We start from the raw sequence: 17,301 nt of genomic DNA, 5'->3' as shown, positions 1-17,301 counted from the left end.
GAAGAGGGGTCGGCAAACTACCACCCACAGGCCAAACCCAGCTGCTTCTGAAAATGAAGTTTTTTCTGAAACAGAGCTGCTTTTGTGCTGCACTGGCAGAGTTGAGAAGTCGTGACAGAACCATGTGGCCCACAATGCCTCAAACATTTGCTATCTTGTCTTTTACAGAAAGTTTGCCAACTGTTGCCCTGGAAGGTGCCTATGTTCCCAAAAACTGCCATAGGGACATCTCTCTTCTCCTGGCCAATTGTCCCCAGTGCATTTGCTTCTAAAACCTGATCTGGCTTTCTCTAGAGCACGTCCGTGTTCTACCCTCGGTTCTGTGCTCTGCATTATCGATTCATTCTCTTACCAGCCAGGCCCAACTTCTTTTAGCGTTAAATCCAGTTCTCTGTACGTTGTTCTCAAATTTGAACTTTTAATCTATGTCATGATTTTAGTAATTAAATTTTAAGTAACTTGGTGTATTTCAGAAATCTTTCATAAAAATAGACTACTTTTTGAGATGGGCAAGACTCTCCATCTCAAGCTCTGCCTCTAGGAAATCTGACTTAAGATACTATACTACATTTAGGGACTTCCCTGGTGGCGCAGTGGTTAAGAATCCACCTGCCAATGCAGAGGACATGGGTTTGAGCCCTGATCCAGGAAGATCTCACATGCCGCGGAGCAACTAAGCCTGTGTGCCACAACTACGGAGCCTGCGCTCTAGAGCCTGTGAGCCAAAACTACTGAGTCCATGTGCCACAACTACTGAAGCCAGCGTGCCTAGAGCCCGCGCTCCGCAACAAGAGAAGCCACCGCAATGAGAAGCCCAAGCACCGCAACGAAGAATAGCCCCCACTCGCTGCAACTAGAGAAAGCCCGCATGCAGCAAAGAAGACCCAACACAACCAAAAATAAATAAATCAATAAAATTGATTTATTTTTAAAAAAAGACACTATATTTAAGTCAAGTTTTTCTCATACCAAAACAACCATCACCATCATCTTTGTGTCTTATCACTACCCTTTCACGGCCTCCTTCATGCCCCCCCTTCACTCACTGGGATTTGGTTTCTGCCTTTCCTTTTCTTTCCTACTAAAACTGCTCTGACCAGTGTCACAGATGGCTCCACGTTAGCCAAATCTAACTTCTCATTAAAATTCCTCACTGGGCCTATCAACAGTATGGCACTGCTGACTACTTCCTCCTCATTCAGATGCTCCCGCGTCTTGGTTCCCAGCCTAACATTCTCTCCTGGTTTTCCTCCTTCCTCTCTGGCCACCACTTCTCAGTCTCCTTTACTGGATCCTCTTCCTCTCCATGCCCATTAAGTGTTGGTGTTCCTCAGACTCCATCCTCAGTGGCCATATCTCTCCATAAATCATCCCCAGACAGTTTATTCAAGTGCCACTGAGGTTACCAAAATCTCTACCTCTAGCCAAGATCTCACTCCTGAACTCCAAATCCTAATATCCAGCTGCCTCCCAGCTCTATATACCTATATGTCTTCAGACCTCACAAACTCAGTGTGTCCAAACAAACCCATCATATGTCCCTGCTCTCCTTCCTAACTTAACAAATGGTGCCATCATCCCCTCAATTACCTGAGCCTGAAATGTAGGAGTCATCCTGGCTTCTTCCTTCTCCCTTGCCTACTACATCACCATGTTCCATCTTATTAAATCTTATTAAATAGTCTTTAAATTCATCTCCTTACAATCCACATGGCCACTGTGACTCTTATCATCACTCACTGAGACTCTCTTAAGTAACTTTCTTGTCAATCTCCCACCAATTTTACCCCTTTCCTTTATGTTTTTAAATTTTATTTATTTATTTATTTTTGGCTGCATTGGGTCTTCACTGCTGCGCAGGCTTTCTCTAGTTGTGGCGAGCAGGGGCTACTCTTCGTTGCAGTACGCGGGCCTCTTGTGGTGGTGGCTTCTCTGGTTGCAGAGCACGGGCTCTAGACACACAGGATTCAGTAGCTGCGGTGCTCAGGCTCAGTAGTTGTGGCTCACGGGCTCTAGAGTGCAGGCTCAGTAGTTGTGGTGCACGGGCTTAGTTGCTCCGCAGCATGTGGGATCTTCCCGGACCAGGGCTCCAACCTGTGACCCCTGCGTTGGCAGGCAGATTCTTAACCACTGAGCTACCAGGGAAGTCCCTACCCCTTTCAATTCTCTACCCTACCACCAAAATGATAGTCTACTATGCAAATCTGACTACATCACCCCTCCTCAAAATTCTTCAAAGGCTCCCCCATATCTACATGATAACGGCAGAACTCCTTTACACAGTATGTAGACATTTCACGATGTGAACCTCCTGACCTGCCATTTACCAGCCCGGCCTCAACTCCTACCACTTTATATCCCTATCTTGCATTTCAAGCTCCAAAATACTAAAATATCTATAGTTTTCCAAATCTACTATATTCCTCTCCCTAGTTGCCTAAATTCATAAGACAATTATGTGTATGCCCTAAATCATGACTAGTTTCTATAAAACATAGAATAATATATACCTGTTGAAAAATTTTTAATAAAAAATGAAATTTTTAACAATAACAGTAGCAAGCAACAATATCAAAATACTACTGCTAATGATAAACTCTTTATGGTTTATAAATATTACGAAATAAATGCCAGTACACTTCCTTAAAACTTCCTTGCCTTTCACTTACAAAAATTACACCATTAGCTTAATTTGAAGATCAACAAATTTACTTTATATTACACACTGCACTTTAAAGCAAGAGTTACATAACTAAGGGTGATCTTAAAGACCATCTAGATCATTTTCAGGTATTTCTGAATTCTTTTTTCATTAGTGGTGATGTATTTATAGTAAATGATATAGAAATTTTTGCCTGATCTCCCTAATGACCAGTGGCATACACTTTTCAGATGGCTGGTCAGGAATGCAAAGTACAAGGAATCTAATTAATCCAGTGTGATAGTCATCAGTGCATTTCACCAGATATTTCCTGCTATCCCTACTTGCAGACAATTTGTAGAACTGTACTTCTTGGCCCTCTTGTGGTTGAGTAGGGCCAGGTGACTCATTCTGGCCAATGAGTTGTGAACAGAACTGATGAAGTCGCTTTGGGACAAAGGCATTTTAAATGTGGCCCCTCCAGGGCTCTGTTTTCTTCTGCCACAGAAAAGGGGAGTACTCCTGATGGCAGCTGTTCCATTCAGCCTGGGCTCTGGAGTGATGATCATGTAAAACAAAACCCTAGATGAGCTTGATGGGCAAAGGGCATGAGTAAGAAATAAACCACATCATTCCACAGTATAATCTTGCCTACCATACAACTGTCCAACAATTTCCTCAAAGGAATGCATATTGAGACATCAACATTTTATGTCAACATTTTATATGAACATTTTATGTCTGCTATGAGCAAATGTTATCAGTGGTAAATTCAAGAGCTGGGAATAGTAAACTTGAGACATTATTATGATCTTGGCCTAACTGTAACTCTCAGTCCTCATTTCAAAGAATAGTGGTAATATCTGACATTTCATTTCAAAGAAGAATAGTGGTAATATCTGACATTTCATTTCAAAGAAGAATAGTGGTAATATCTGGCATTTCTTGAGGATTTATAATATGCCAGTATTGCTTTAAGTACTTTACCTATATTAACTCATTCCTTACAATGAATGTGAATTTCACCAAACCATCTCCATGGAGTTAAGGAGGAATGAACTAGTTTTCTAGCAAATAATCCTGAAATATTAATTGGGAGTTTCCCAGCACAAATAAGCTACTCTATCCTTAAATGATACATTCCTTATTTCAGACATTTCAATTTGAATTACAGAGATCTGAAGGCATGTTTAAAGCAGGCAAGAACCTGATGTATTTGATCCTAGAGCTGGCAATAAAGAAGAAGAAAAGATGATTGTTAAAAATAGGTTTGTGTATATAACAATTTTGGGAAAATCTGATCATGGTAGTAGATATACCTTACCTACCATACTGTTATGGGTGGAGGCTCCAAAGACCTTGCCCTCCAAGATTAAGTACCTTCCAAGTCTTTTTTGGGCCTGCCATGCAGGCCAAGAAACCAAACAGTTCTAAGAAATCCGAATTCCACTGGAATTGAGAGCAATCCAAAATGATAGTAGTTATATAAGAGATTGGATTAAATATAATCTAGTATGATGGGTGCATATTTAAAGAAGAACTTGGAAGACAAAACTTTAAAACAATCATTTGAAGGAAAAGTTAGTTGTCAAAGGAAACAATTTACTGTACTAGACCAATTTCATGTGACCATAAGAAGGTTCGGAATAGCCATTGAAAGTTAGGGATTAAATGTGCACTTTGATTTTTGTTTGTTTAATTTAGAACAAGAGTAGTTACTCCTATCAGCACTTCCTTTATCCTTTTAAACTCAAGTTCTTTCTGTGCTAATCTCTTCCAAAATGTCCATCCATACTTCTATTATTCCCTTGCTGAAGTATTAGCATTCTGCATAAAAATAAGTGTTCTTAGGAACTGTACAACAGACATGTTAGAAAACACAGAATAATCGCCCTTGCTTTTCCATCCTTCTTAATTCACGTATAAACTTTACTCTGTTGTAAATTAAGTAAAATAATCCTGTCCCAAGAGAAATTTAGACTTAGCTAACAAAGTGTTTGGTTGATTTATTCCCAAGTAAAATGCAGGTATTCAACAAATACCTGGGTGATAAATGAATAAAATTATAATTTTCCATTGGGTATCAATATATCAAATCTATTCCAGTCTGTCTTATTATATTTTAAATATTCAGACAGAAGAATATAGAAGCTAAGTTCCAATGAGAAGAAATTTCACTTGAAATCCACTCCTGACTCTTCAGCTAGTCAGCTTCTGTTTCACAGTTTCACCTGATTTTAATTTTAATACGCTCTTATCAGCCTCCTGTACTCTGATTTTCTCTGGGCCACTCACTATGGCTGCATCAACTAAGCTGCTCACCCTAGTTTCCAATCAAGCAAAGAAGTTAATATTTAAACAGCTTTGGCTCCTCTTATAGGAGGGCTTAGCTTTAACCCAACCCCCAGATCCAAGATACCAGAGCTGAATTCTGGGTTCCCAAATCTCCTTTGGTACAGCCAAAGAAGGCCCAGAGTTCTGGTTTTCAAGGTTGGTCTTCTGCTTTGGTTCTTGCTCCCAGTACCGCTCTAGCCAATTCACCTAGGTCAGGGATTAAATCCTATCCTTGACTCCCAGCCTAGTGGCTGCCTCCAACAGTCTGTTTGTAATAAGATGGTCCCACATCTCTGGAATTAGAACCCTGTCCCAAAGTCCCAGAAGGAGGCTATATGACAAATGCCTACCTACCTTCTGAATACCTGTGTCACATGCCCCATGAATTTGAGATCTGCTGCCAACAAGCCAGAATGGCATCTGAGTCTATAACCTCTTTGATTATATGTCTTGTCCAGCGGGCTGTAGCTCATGGTTTCACTTTATAATTGGGTTAGCTCTCTCGGTTTCGATCTATTATGTAGGGCAGATGTCTGGTAAGACACGTTCCCAATACTTGCCTCCCTAATGCCATGGGTAGCTTTCATATCTCTCTAGCCTTAGGATACAATCACTCAGTTCACTAGAATTCTAATTAATTGTTTCTAAATTGTTTGTCTTCTAAGAATAATACTGGGAGCTACTAAGTAAAAGATTAAAATTTTTTTAAATAATTAAAATATATATATATATAATAAACCATAAAAAGCTACTAAGTAAAAGATTTTTTAAATTTTTTAAAAATTAAAAAAAAAATTAACTGAAATACTAGATCAAGACCAGTAAAACTCATAATAAAAAGATACTATATGCTGCTTAAAAAAAAAAAAAAAGAAGAATACTGGGCCTTTGGTCGTTTCAATTGATAAAGTCATCTTCTTTACCCATGATGGCAACTCAGGATACTGCCTAATACTAAATCATGTATTATTATTTTCTGGATTTATGTTGATTTTTATGATACCTGACAGTATCTATCTACAGATCAAATAACTCTCTCCTTTGCACCTCTGGAATAACAAATAGCAATGAGGTCATGACATGAGGAGATGTGAATTTGAATCCCAACACTGTCACTCCCTAGTTATATTTATTTGTTCCCTAAATAAGTAGGATGTTTAAGCTAAACCTCAGGTTTCCCATTCACGAAACTGGGATAGAGATAAAAGCAGACTAAAGAATGGTGTGAGGCACTAAATACAGTTCCTGGCACACAGTTAGCACTAAAAAGTTAGCAATCAGCAGCAGCATCCACAGAGTCCACATACACTTAATTGCAATGTACTACAGTATTTGATTTTTAAGAGAAGGAAAATAATAGAATGAATTTATTATAGTTTAAAAAAAGATAAAGGACAAGGTTGTTGATGATTATGGAAGACGAACTTGGTGGGAAAAAGAAAAGAAAATGGAAGAGGTGGGGCTAAGATCAAATACATGACAATTAGACGAGTTTACAGAGTAAAGAGCAGGATACTGTGAGCTTCAGTAAAAGGGGGTCAAGGACGTTAGTCTTCCTAGAGGGGGGGATCTTGGTAACAATTAGCAATTCCCTGCTTTTGCCAGTGTCTAAGAGAGTTGGTTGAGGGGCTGCAGCGCTCAGTCAACTGCATGGCAGAAAGACAGAGCCTTACTTCATGTGTTCCTCCCTGAAAGTGGAAATTTTCACCACCCTCTCCTGCCAAATAATTTTCAGCCCTAAACAAATCATTCTCATCCTAAGACAAAACCAAACGTCTCTCCTTCTCCATTCCCATCTTCCAAACCATAGTTCAAATGGAACCCCTTCTGTGAAACCTTCCCAAATTCTCTCAGTTTAGTGCTCGCATAACAACATGTATTTCTCTATCGTGCAAACCGTACTACAACTGTTCCCATCCCTCTCCCAACCAGCCTACAAGCACCTTAAGAGCAAAGCATGTGGGCTTCCCTGGTGGCGCAGTGCTTGAGAGTCCGCCTGCCGATGCAGGAGACGCGGGTTCGTGCCCCGTTTCGGGAAGATCCCACATGCCGCGGAGCGGCTGGGCCCGTGAGCCATGGCCGCTGAGCCTGCGCGTCCGGAGCCTGTGCTCCGCAAATGGGAGAGGCCACAACAGTGAGAGGCCCGCATAACGCAAGGAAAAAAAAAAAAAAAAAAAAAAAAAAAGAGCAAAGCATGTGACCTATCTGAGTTTGTACCTCCAGCATCTAGCACAGGGCAGGAGGGGTGGAGGACGAAAAGCCACCAGGTACCCTGAACTGTTCCAGGCAGAATCATCAAGATCAGTGGCTTCTAACCATTTGGGGACACATCCATCCACTCTGAAAACCTGAGGAAAGCCACAAACCCTCAGGCTATAAAAATACATACACACACCCTCACAGAAAAAAAAAAAAAAGAGCAAAAAAAAACAAACATAAGGAAAGGAAAGAACATTAAGCTAAGTCAAGACATATGGATTCTACTCCCTGTTTCCCAAAACTCCAAGTTCTCAAACAAGTCACTTAATTTCCAAATTGACAAAGTAAAGAAACTATCATTTGCCTAAGAATCCTTCATTAAATGACTGTAATAAAAACTACATATAAATACTAAAAGCACGGAGGAATTCTGAAATCATAATTGTTATATGAGAGCAAATTATTTTTTATTACTGCCTCACAGCCTGATACTTCTACAGCTATATCTATTTTGCCAAAAAACATGCTGTGAAATAAACTATTTACTACTACAGCTAAAAGAACTGTTGTCTACATACCCAAGAGGGGTGAGCACAAGAATAGAGAAGCAAAGATGAATAATCCAATTAATTCGCATTTGCTCACACCATTGACGACAGATTCCTTTGTTAACAATATGCTTTTGTACTAACAAACCTGTAATACAATTGGCCAGTATGCTTTGAGATGTTTATATTCTACATGTCAGGGATTCTTGATGACAGTCTGAATATCCTCTTCTCCCTAGTTTGACCCCGTCACCAACAACTGTCACAGGTGGGCTATACCCAACAGAGCTCCCCTCTTCAGAATGGGAAGCTGTGAAATACTTATTCCAATGAGGCCTAAGAGACATAATGGGGCTGACTTTAATATAAAAAGCAGTTGTCAGGCAACCACTGTGAAGACCTTTAGGAACTCCATAGAAACGGAACAAGTAAGGAACCCTGAGCCACTCTCTACATTTCAAATCTTCTGAAAGCCGAAGAGGGCCTATATACATACCAAGGCAGCCCCTCTGTCATCACCCCGACTCTACTTGTACCAGCAACACAAAGGGTAGGGTTCTCCTTGCCAGTCTAGGCCTTTCTCTATATCCATTCCAATCCTTGCTCAAAAGGATATCATTAATAATAAGAGGTTCAGGATCCAGTCTCTCAGGGGGACATCATGGCCCAGCCACAAGTGTTAAGGTTCACATTTCTTCCTCAACTATCTTCCTGCCAACCAAGTCTCAGATCCTGGGCCCAGAGAGTTCAGCCCCAGGTTCCCTAGCTGCTTCTTTCTTCTTTTCTCCTGACTCACATATTATAGCCTTGTTATTCAAAGGATGGTTCCAGAACCCGTAGCACCAATGTTGACTAGGGACTTGTTAGAAATGCACAATTTGGGGCACCACCTCAGATCTACTAAATTAGAATTTGCATTTCAACAAAATCCCCAGGTGAATCATTTGCAAGTTAGAGACAAGCACTGGCCTATAGGATTGGCCTCAATTCTAATGAGGTATCCTCATATCCATCTTTCTCTGACAAAAAACAGCTACTCTCAGCTTTGTTCTGCACACCTCCTTCATGAATATCACCCCCCCTCCAGACTCCTCAATACTAATACTAATACTGGCCTTCTGAGTCCCTCTATTTCCCTCTACCCATCTGCCTAGAAGCCCCAGAGCTATCCATTCCCGTACAGGACAGTGACTGCTATGATTCTTGATGAGGTGCCTGGTGGGCTCCAAAGTTCCTTTTTCTGTGCTGATTCAGGAGTCTTAGGCATTGGTAAGAAAACCATCAGAGGCTTTTCTACAATTAAGCTCTAGCACCATTTCTGAGGTCCCAGCCAATACCCAGCACCCAAGATTTAGGGACTTAGCCTACTTTTCTTTTGACTTGAAAGATGCCATGGTCCACTCTAGCATCTGCAATATTTCTCTCCACAAGACTGACTATTAAAGAGATTCAGATTGGACAACACAGAGGATAAACAGGGACTCTTTGCATTTTAAGAAGGATACTGCTCAGGACTTCGCTGGCAGCCCAGTAGTTAAGACTTTGCCTTCCAATGCAGGGGGTGCACGTTCGCTCCCTGGTTGGGGAGCTAAGATCTCACATGCCTCGTGGCCAAAAAACCAAAACATAATACAGAAGCAATATTGTAACAAATTCAATAAAGACTTTAAAATTGGTCCACATCAAAAAAATCTTAAAAAAAAAGAAGTGTACTGCTAACTGGAAAGTTGTTTTTACACTTGGGGGAATGCGGAAATAATACAGGCGGAACATTACAAATTACAGCTAAAAGGATTTCATCAAAAGTTCCTGACTCTAGCCTCTTTGGTCTGGACTTCCTATGCTTAATCCTGAGAACATATTTCACTAAACATCCTCCTCCTCCTTGCTTAAGGGCTAAAGGTATACTGACTCCTTCCATGAAGCTTCCTCTTGCCAGCAACAGGTCTGAAAAAGTCATCAAGCAAGGTAGCTCAAAAAATGCCTCCCTAGATTCAAGCGGGTTATACGGCCTACGAGAGCCTGAGTTTGTTGATACCCATTTCACTTGGTCCTCTGCCCCCTACACCCTCAGGATGCATCAGCCTTTTCTCTAAACCAAGCTCTGGTGGAATTTAACCATAATGGTCCATACCCCAATATATCAGGGGCACAGGCCTCTCTGCAGTCTCCTTACCTGACCTCTAGAGATCCTCTTGCTGACCTCTAAACGTTGGCTTGCCCAAGAACTCAGGATTCAGCTGCCTTCCCTAGCTACACTCTCTAGGTGACCTCATCTACTGTGTGGTTTTAACACCTATGTTGATGACTCCCAAATTTACATCTCTAGTCCCAGTCTCTTCTTGGAGCTCCAGACTCATTTGTCCAAATATCTTCTTTTGTTTGTTTCCTCATTTTCAGTATTTTTTACTGCTTTATTGAGGCATAACTGACATACAATAAACTACATATATTTAAAGTACACAAATTGATTGGTCTTGACATACACAATTATGAAACTATCCCATCAAGATAATGAACATGTCCATCACCCCCAAAAGTTTCTTTGGGGCCCCTTGGTAATCCCCCTGTCCTACTCCCACCCCAGGCAACCAATGATCTGCCTTTTGTCATTATAAATTAGTTTCCATTTTCCAGTTTTATATAATGGAATCATACAGAGTGTATTCTTTTTTGTCTAGCTTCTTTCACCCATCATAATTATTTTGAGATTCACCCATGTTATTACACGTATCAATACTTCATTAATTTTTTTTAACAGCTAAGTTGTATTCCACTGAATGGATATACCAAAATTGGTTTCCATGATGATGGACATTTGAGTGGTTTCCAGTTTGGGACTATTACCAAAAAAGCTGCTATGAACTTTCACATATAAATCTTTATATGAACAAATGCCTTAATTTTGCTAAGGTAAATATCCAGGAATGGAATAGCTGGCTCATATGTTAGGTGTATGCCTAACTTTTTAAGAAATTTCCAGACTGTTTTCCAAAGTGACTGTACCATTTTATTTTCCCACCAGCAGCATATGAGAGATACTTGTTCAATATCCTTGCCAACACGGGTTATGGTCACAGCCGTTACGACTTTAGCCATTCTAGTGATTTCGCAGTAGTATTTTGTGCTTTTAATTTACATTCCATAATGACTAATTATGTTGAGCATCTTTTCATATGCTTATTTGCCATCCATATATCTTATTCCGTAAAGTATCTGTACACATCTTTAATACAGTTTTTAACTGGGTTGTTTGTTTATTATTGACTTACAAGAGTTCTTATATTCTAGATAAAAGTTTTTGGTGAGATAAGTGTTTTGCAAATATTTTCTCCTAGTCTGTGGCTTGCTTTTTCATTTTTTATAACTGTCTATTAAAACTAAAAGTTTATAATTTTAACTAAAAATTTATTGATTTTTTTCTTTTATATTTCATATTTTTTATATTACACTTAAAAAGTATTTGCCTAATCTAAGGTCACTGAATTTTCTCCTCTATTTTCTTCTAGAAAGATTACAGTTTTTACAGAAACATTTAGATCCACGATTCACTTCAAGTTAATTTCTATATATGGTACAAGGTAAGGGTTGAAGTTCATTATTTTTCATATGGCTATACAATTTTAATAGCACATCTGTTGAAAAGATATTCTTTCCCCATTGAATTACCTTGGCACCTTTGTAGAAAATTTATTAGTCATATATGTATGGGTCTATTTCTGGATTCTCTATTATGTTCCATTGATCTATATGTCCATCTTGATAATATCAAACTGTCTCAATTACCAAAGCCTTATAATAAGTATTGAAATCAGGTAGTATATGTCCCCCAACTTTGTTGTTCTTTGTTTTGGCTATTCTAGGTCCTTTGCCCTTTCAAATAAGTCTTAAAATCAGTTTGTTAATTTCTACAAAGAAGCCTGCTAGGATTTTGTTTGGAATCATGCTTAATCTACAGATCAATTCGAATAGAATTGGCAGTTTAACAATATTGAGTCTTTTAATTCATGAACACAGTATTTCTCACCATTTACTGAGGCTTTATTTAATTTCTCTCAATAATGTTTTATAGTCTTACACATCTTTGGCCACATTTAACCCTAAGTATTTCATATTTTTCATCCTATTAAAAATGGTACTTTAAGAAAGTTTTCAACTTCCAATTTTTCATTGCTACTATATAGAAATACAATGGGTTTTTGTACATCAGCCTCTGTCCTTCAGCCTTGCTAAGCTCACTTATTAGTTCTAGTAGCTTTTCTTGTAAATTCCTTAGGTTTTTATACGTAGAAAATCACACAGTCTGAGAATAAAGAAGGTTTTCCTTCATCCTTTCCAACCTAAATGTTTTTTTCTATTGCTTTATCATACTGACTAGAATCTCCAGTATGATGTTGAATAAAAGGAATGAGAAGGGACAGTCTTACCTCATTCCCAATAGTAGAAAAAAAAAACACTCACTCTTTCACCACTAAGAATAATGTTAGTTATAAGTATCTCCTAGATATTCTTCACCAGACTGAAGAAGTCCTCTTCTATTGCTAGTCTACTATGAGTTTTTATCATGAATGGTTGTGGACTTTTGTCAAATATATTTTCTGCATCTATCAAAATGATGGCATTTGATTTAATATGGGGTTAACTTTAGCCTGTTAATATGGTGAATTACACCAAATTGCTTTTCAGATATTAAACCAACCTTGAACTCCTGAGATAAACCCCACTTGCTCATGTTGTATTATCCTTTTAATACATTGCTGGATTTTATTTGTTAATATTTTGTTGAGGACTTTTTCACCCATGTTTGTGAGGAATACTGGTCTGTAGCTTTCTTTTCTTAAAATGTCCTTTCCTGGTTTTGGTATTAGGGCAATGCTGGCCTCACAGAATGTGTTGGAAAAGGTATCCTTCTCTTGCTTTTCCTGTAAGCATTTTTGTAAAATCAGGACTATTCCTTTAATGTTTAGTGGAATTCATCAGTAAGTGAAACCATCTAGGTCTCCATATATTTTCAAGATCTCTATTAAAATGTCTAAAAAGAAATTAAGGGCTTCCCTGGTGGCACAGTGGTTGGGAGTCCGCCTGCCGATGCAGGGGACGCAGGTTCGTGCCCCAGTCCGGGGAGATCCCACATGCTACGGAGCGGCTGGGCCCATGAGCCATGGCCACTGAGCCTGCGTGTCCGGAGCGTGTGCTCTGCAACAGGAGAGGCCACAACAGTGAGAGGCCCGCGTACCTCCAAAAAAAAAAAAAAAAAAAAGAAATTAAAACTTAACACAGCCATTCCATTAACTCTTTAACCAGTCAATACCTCATACGTGCTCTGGTCAGCTCTAGATCCATCTGTCTTGCTAAACACTCTTCTATTTCTTTCCAGTCTATCCATTCTCACCGCTTAAGTCAAAGGGATCCATCATCTTTTTTGTTCCTTGGCTTATCTTTACTATAATGCTGCCTATTTACTCTCTCTAATGACCTCTAGGAATACTTTCTTTGGTTTGACCAGACCCTAATGCACTCTTCCTGTCATCTTAAACCCGGTCAACACTGCTAGATGATGCTTTCAGGAAAAGAGGAAATGACCTAAATCAACCTATGTTACTAGGACCTGGAGCCAACCCTTAGCTGTGTTTTCAAGGACTCAAGTAAGGAGACTATCCACAATTGTCAGCAACTAGGGATGGGAGTTGGGGGGAGGTGAAGAGGTAGATCTGGACTAGGATAATTCATTCTCGTAAAACACTCTGCACTTAACTTCGCAGCATTAATCAAAATTTTCCTTAAATTTGTATAAGTGTGAGTAGTATCTGTCTCTTCCTACCTGCACTCCCTACCAGACTAAAAGTTCCATGAGGGTAACAACTATGTCCATCTTGAGCATTAATAATTTCTGTGCACCCTACAAATTCCTGACACATAGGTCTTACTCAATTACTATAGCCCTATCAGATAAAAAGAAGAATTTAATTTATGCCTCAACAAAGCTCTGAGATAAGGTAGTACTTCCCACATTTCTGGAAAACAATAATAAAAACTTGAGCTGCTACCATGGGTCAGGCACTATTCTAAGATTTTTACATATATTCTCATTTAATACTATGACAAACCTATGAAGTAGGTACTATGATTATTCTCATTCTACAGATGAGGTATTTGAAGCACAGAGAGGGTGTATAATTCACCCAAGGTTATACAGATAACTGGCAAAGATGAGCTTCAAACCCAAGTCGCCTAGCCTAAAAGTCAACTCTATTAATCACTCTGCTGTAATACCTCTCACTGAAGAGGACACCAAATTCTTGAATAGCAATAAATTGAGCCAAATAAAATAAAAGATATGATATAAAGACTACCAGGGGGACTTCCCTGGTGGCACAGTGGTTGGGAGTCTGCCTGCCGGTGCGGGGGACGCAGGTTCGAGCCCTGGTCTGGGAGAATCCCACATGCCACAGAGCAGCTGGGCCCATACGCCTCAACTACTAAGCCTGCACTCTGGGGCCCACAAGCCACAACTACTGAAGCCCGCGCGCCTAGAGCCCGTGCTCGGCAACAAGAGAAGCCACCGCAATGAGAAGCCCGCGCACAGCAATGAAGAATAAACCTCACGCACCGCAACTAGAGAAAGCCCGCGCGCAGGAATGAAGACCCAACGCAGCCAAAAATAAATAAATAAATGGAAAAAAAAGAATATTAGGAATCATGCAGCTCAATATTAAAAAAACAAACAACCCAGTCAAAAAATGGGCAGAAGACCTAAATAGACATTTCTCCAAAGAAGACATACAGATGGCCAAGAGGCACATGAAAAGATGCTCAACATCACTAATTATTAGAGAAATGCAAATCAAAACTACAATGAGGTATCACCACACACCGGTTAGAATGGGCATCATCAGAAAATCTACAAACAACAAATGCTGGAGAGGGTGTGGAGAAAAGGGAACACTCTTGCACTGTTGATGGGAATGTAAATTGATACAGCCACCATGGAGAACAATATGGAGGTTCCTTAAAAAACTAAAAGTAGAATTACCATATGACCCAGCAATCCCACTACTGGGCAAATACCCAGAGAAAACCATAATTCAAAAAGACACATGCACCCCAATGTTCACTGCAGCACTATTTACAATAGCCAGCTCATGGAAGCAACCTAAATGCCCATCGACAGACAAATGGATAAAGAAGATGTGGTACATATATACAATGGAATATTACTCAGCCATAAAAAGGAATGAAATTGGGTCATTTTGTAGAGATGTGGATGGACCTAGAGACTGTCATACAGAGTGAAGTAAGTCAGAAAGAGAAAATCAAATATCGTATATTAACGCATACATGTGGAACCTAGAAAAATGGTACAGATGAACTGGTTTGCAAGGCAGAAATAGAGACACAGATGTACAGAACAAACGTATGGATACCACAGGGGGAAAGAGGGTGGGGGTGGGGGTAGGTGGTGGTGGTGGGATGAATTGGGAGATTGGGACTGACATATATACACTAATATGTATAAAATAGATAATAAGAAACTGCTGTATAAATAAAATAAAATAAAATACAAAAAAAGAAAAGAATACTAGGAAGAAAAATTCAGACTTAGATATACAAGTTACCAGTTTTATATGACAATTCAAAGAAATTGTTGCTATGAATCATTCTAGTGCCTGATCCTTATTTAAAACAATAGTCAAAACAAAACCAAATCTTCCTTTTCAGTTGACAGACACAGATGGAGACTAAAACCCAGAATATTCTCATGTTAAAAACATTTTCGACTGCTACCAAATTTCTGTTTTATAAAAATACACAGTCTATTTTTATCTGCCACGAGAAGTCCAATTACCAAACTGGACATCACAGAACTAGATATGTGTTGCCTGGGTTCTCCAGGAGAGGCAGCAGTAATATGTGAAGACTGCACCATCCCTATGGCTTTGTCTTTCTAGTTCTCCCAGCATTAAATGTGGGATATTAATACGTATCAGGTTTGAATGTCCCCTGCAAGCTTTTTTTCTATCCTAAAAATTACCAGAAACCAATGCAAAGCATGTGACAGGAAAGACAGATCATAGGGGAGGGAACAAGGTGAACCGAAATCATTAAATGTCTGCGCACCCAATGCTTCTATGTCCCAAGAATTCTGTGGTCTGCTTCTGAGGCAACCAAGGGCCTTAGGGGTCTGTCACTGCTTCAGTTAACGATGTCTCACTGATGCACTACTGCAAAAGGCCCTGAGAAGTCTACAGTTATAAAAGGAAAATTTAACTCACCTTCCACTGCTCCTCTGGAAGCAGATTCACAACCACCAGATCCCCATTCAAGGCTCTATTACGAGCAACAACCCCATCAATAAAAATGTCTCGATCACCATCCTAGGTTGGAGAAGGAAATAAAGTAGTCAGTTTACCAAGGCTTGGAACCAAAAGTTACTTCCTTGGTTTAAAAACTGTAGACTCTACAATCTGTCCACTGAGTTAACAGGAACACTAGTATTTAGACACAAACAGACCTAGAGGAAGCTCAGTCTCTTTGGAACTAATAGAAATGGTGATGAACACAGAAGAGCAGGTTAACATAATACTAAAAAATCACCAAATAAGAGAAGGTCTACTGTAGACAGGCCAAAACCAAACAAAAAACTATATATAAAGCAGAAAATGAGGACTGCATGCTTTCATAACTGAAATGAGAAAGGAGTAAGTTACCCTTTTTTGTTTTAAATAAAATAAAGCATGATGGTACCTTTTCTACATGACTGAATTTTTGTAAGGGAAAGGTAAAAAGCAGACAATTTGCAAGAAAACAGAAGAACAACAACACATTGATATAATCCCCAAAGAAAACTAACCAAGGGCAGGAGTAACAACCAGCTCCAGGAGTTGGGTTCTCTAGGAGAAAACCAGCAAAGTCACACTCCCCACAAAGAAGTGGTAGACAGAGCAATGTGGTTTGTTTGTTTTCTAACTGAAGTACGTTGATTTACAATACTGTGTTAGTTTCAGGTGTGCAGCACAGTGATTCAGTTTTTTTCAGATTATATTCCATTATAGGTTATTACAAGATATTGAATATAATTCCCTGTACTTTACAGCAAATCTTGTTTGTTTATCTATTTTATGTATAGTAGGTTGTATCTGTTAATTCCATATTCCTTAACTGTCCCTCTCCAACCTCTGGTAAACATAAATTTGTTTCTATGTCTGTGAGTCTGTTATATATAGATTCATTTGTATTATTTTTTAGAATCCATATATAAGTGATACCACATAGTATTTTTCTTTCTCTGTCTGTCTCTGTCTTCACTAAGCATTATATTCTCTGGGTCCATCCAAGTTGCTGCAAATGGCAGTATTTCACTCTTTTGTATGGCTGAGTAATATTCCTATGTATGTATACCACATCTTCTTAAGCCAATCGTCTGTTGATTAGCACCTGGGTTATTTTCACATCTTGGCTATTGAGCCCAGGTCCACAGCAGTGAAAGCCCGAGTCTTAAGTTAGCACCTGGGTTGTTTTCATGTCTTGGCTAGGGAACCCAGGTCCACAGCAGTGAAAGCCCGAGTCTTAATCACTGGG

At 39.4% G+C, this 17,301-nt stretch overlaps 1 protein-coding gene across 1 annotated transcript in view; it reads right to left on the bottom strand.

The window, feature by feature from the left end:
* The window catches only part of DIS3L2 (DIS3 like 3'-5' exoribonuclease 2), a 382,925-nt gene that overhangs the window by 295,232 nt on the left and 70,392 nt on the right, over window positions 1-17,301 (bottom strand). Inside the window, exon 5 of the mRNA XM_007462755.1 lies at window positions 15,996-16,097. Within this exon, the coding sequence (XP_007462817.1) occupies window positions 15,996-16,097 (102 nt within the window). The remainder of the gene's footprint in view (window positions 1-15,995; window positions 16,098-17,301) is intronic.

The sequence above is a fragment of the Lipotes vexillifer genome, unplaced genomic scaffold, assembly GCF_000442215.2.
Source record: "Lipotes vexillifer unplaced genomic scaffold, Lipotes_vexillifer_v1.1 scaffold860, whole genome shotgun sequence".
Taxonomy (NCBI): domain Eukaryota; kingdom Metazoa; phylum Chordata; class Mammalia; order Artiodactyla; family Lipotidae; genus Lipotes; species Lipotes vexillifer.
Note: the sequence above shows the minus strand (reverse complement) of the source record. Positions and strands in the feature narration are given on the sequence as shown.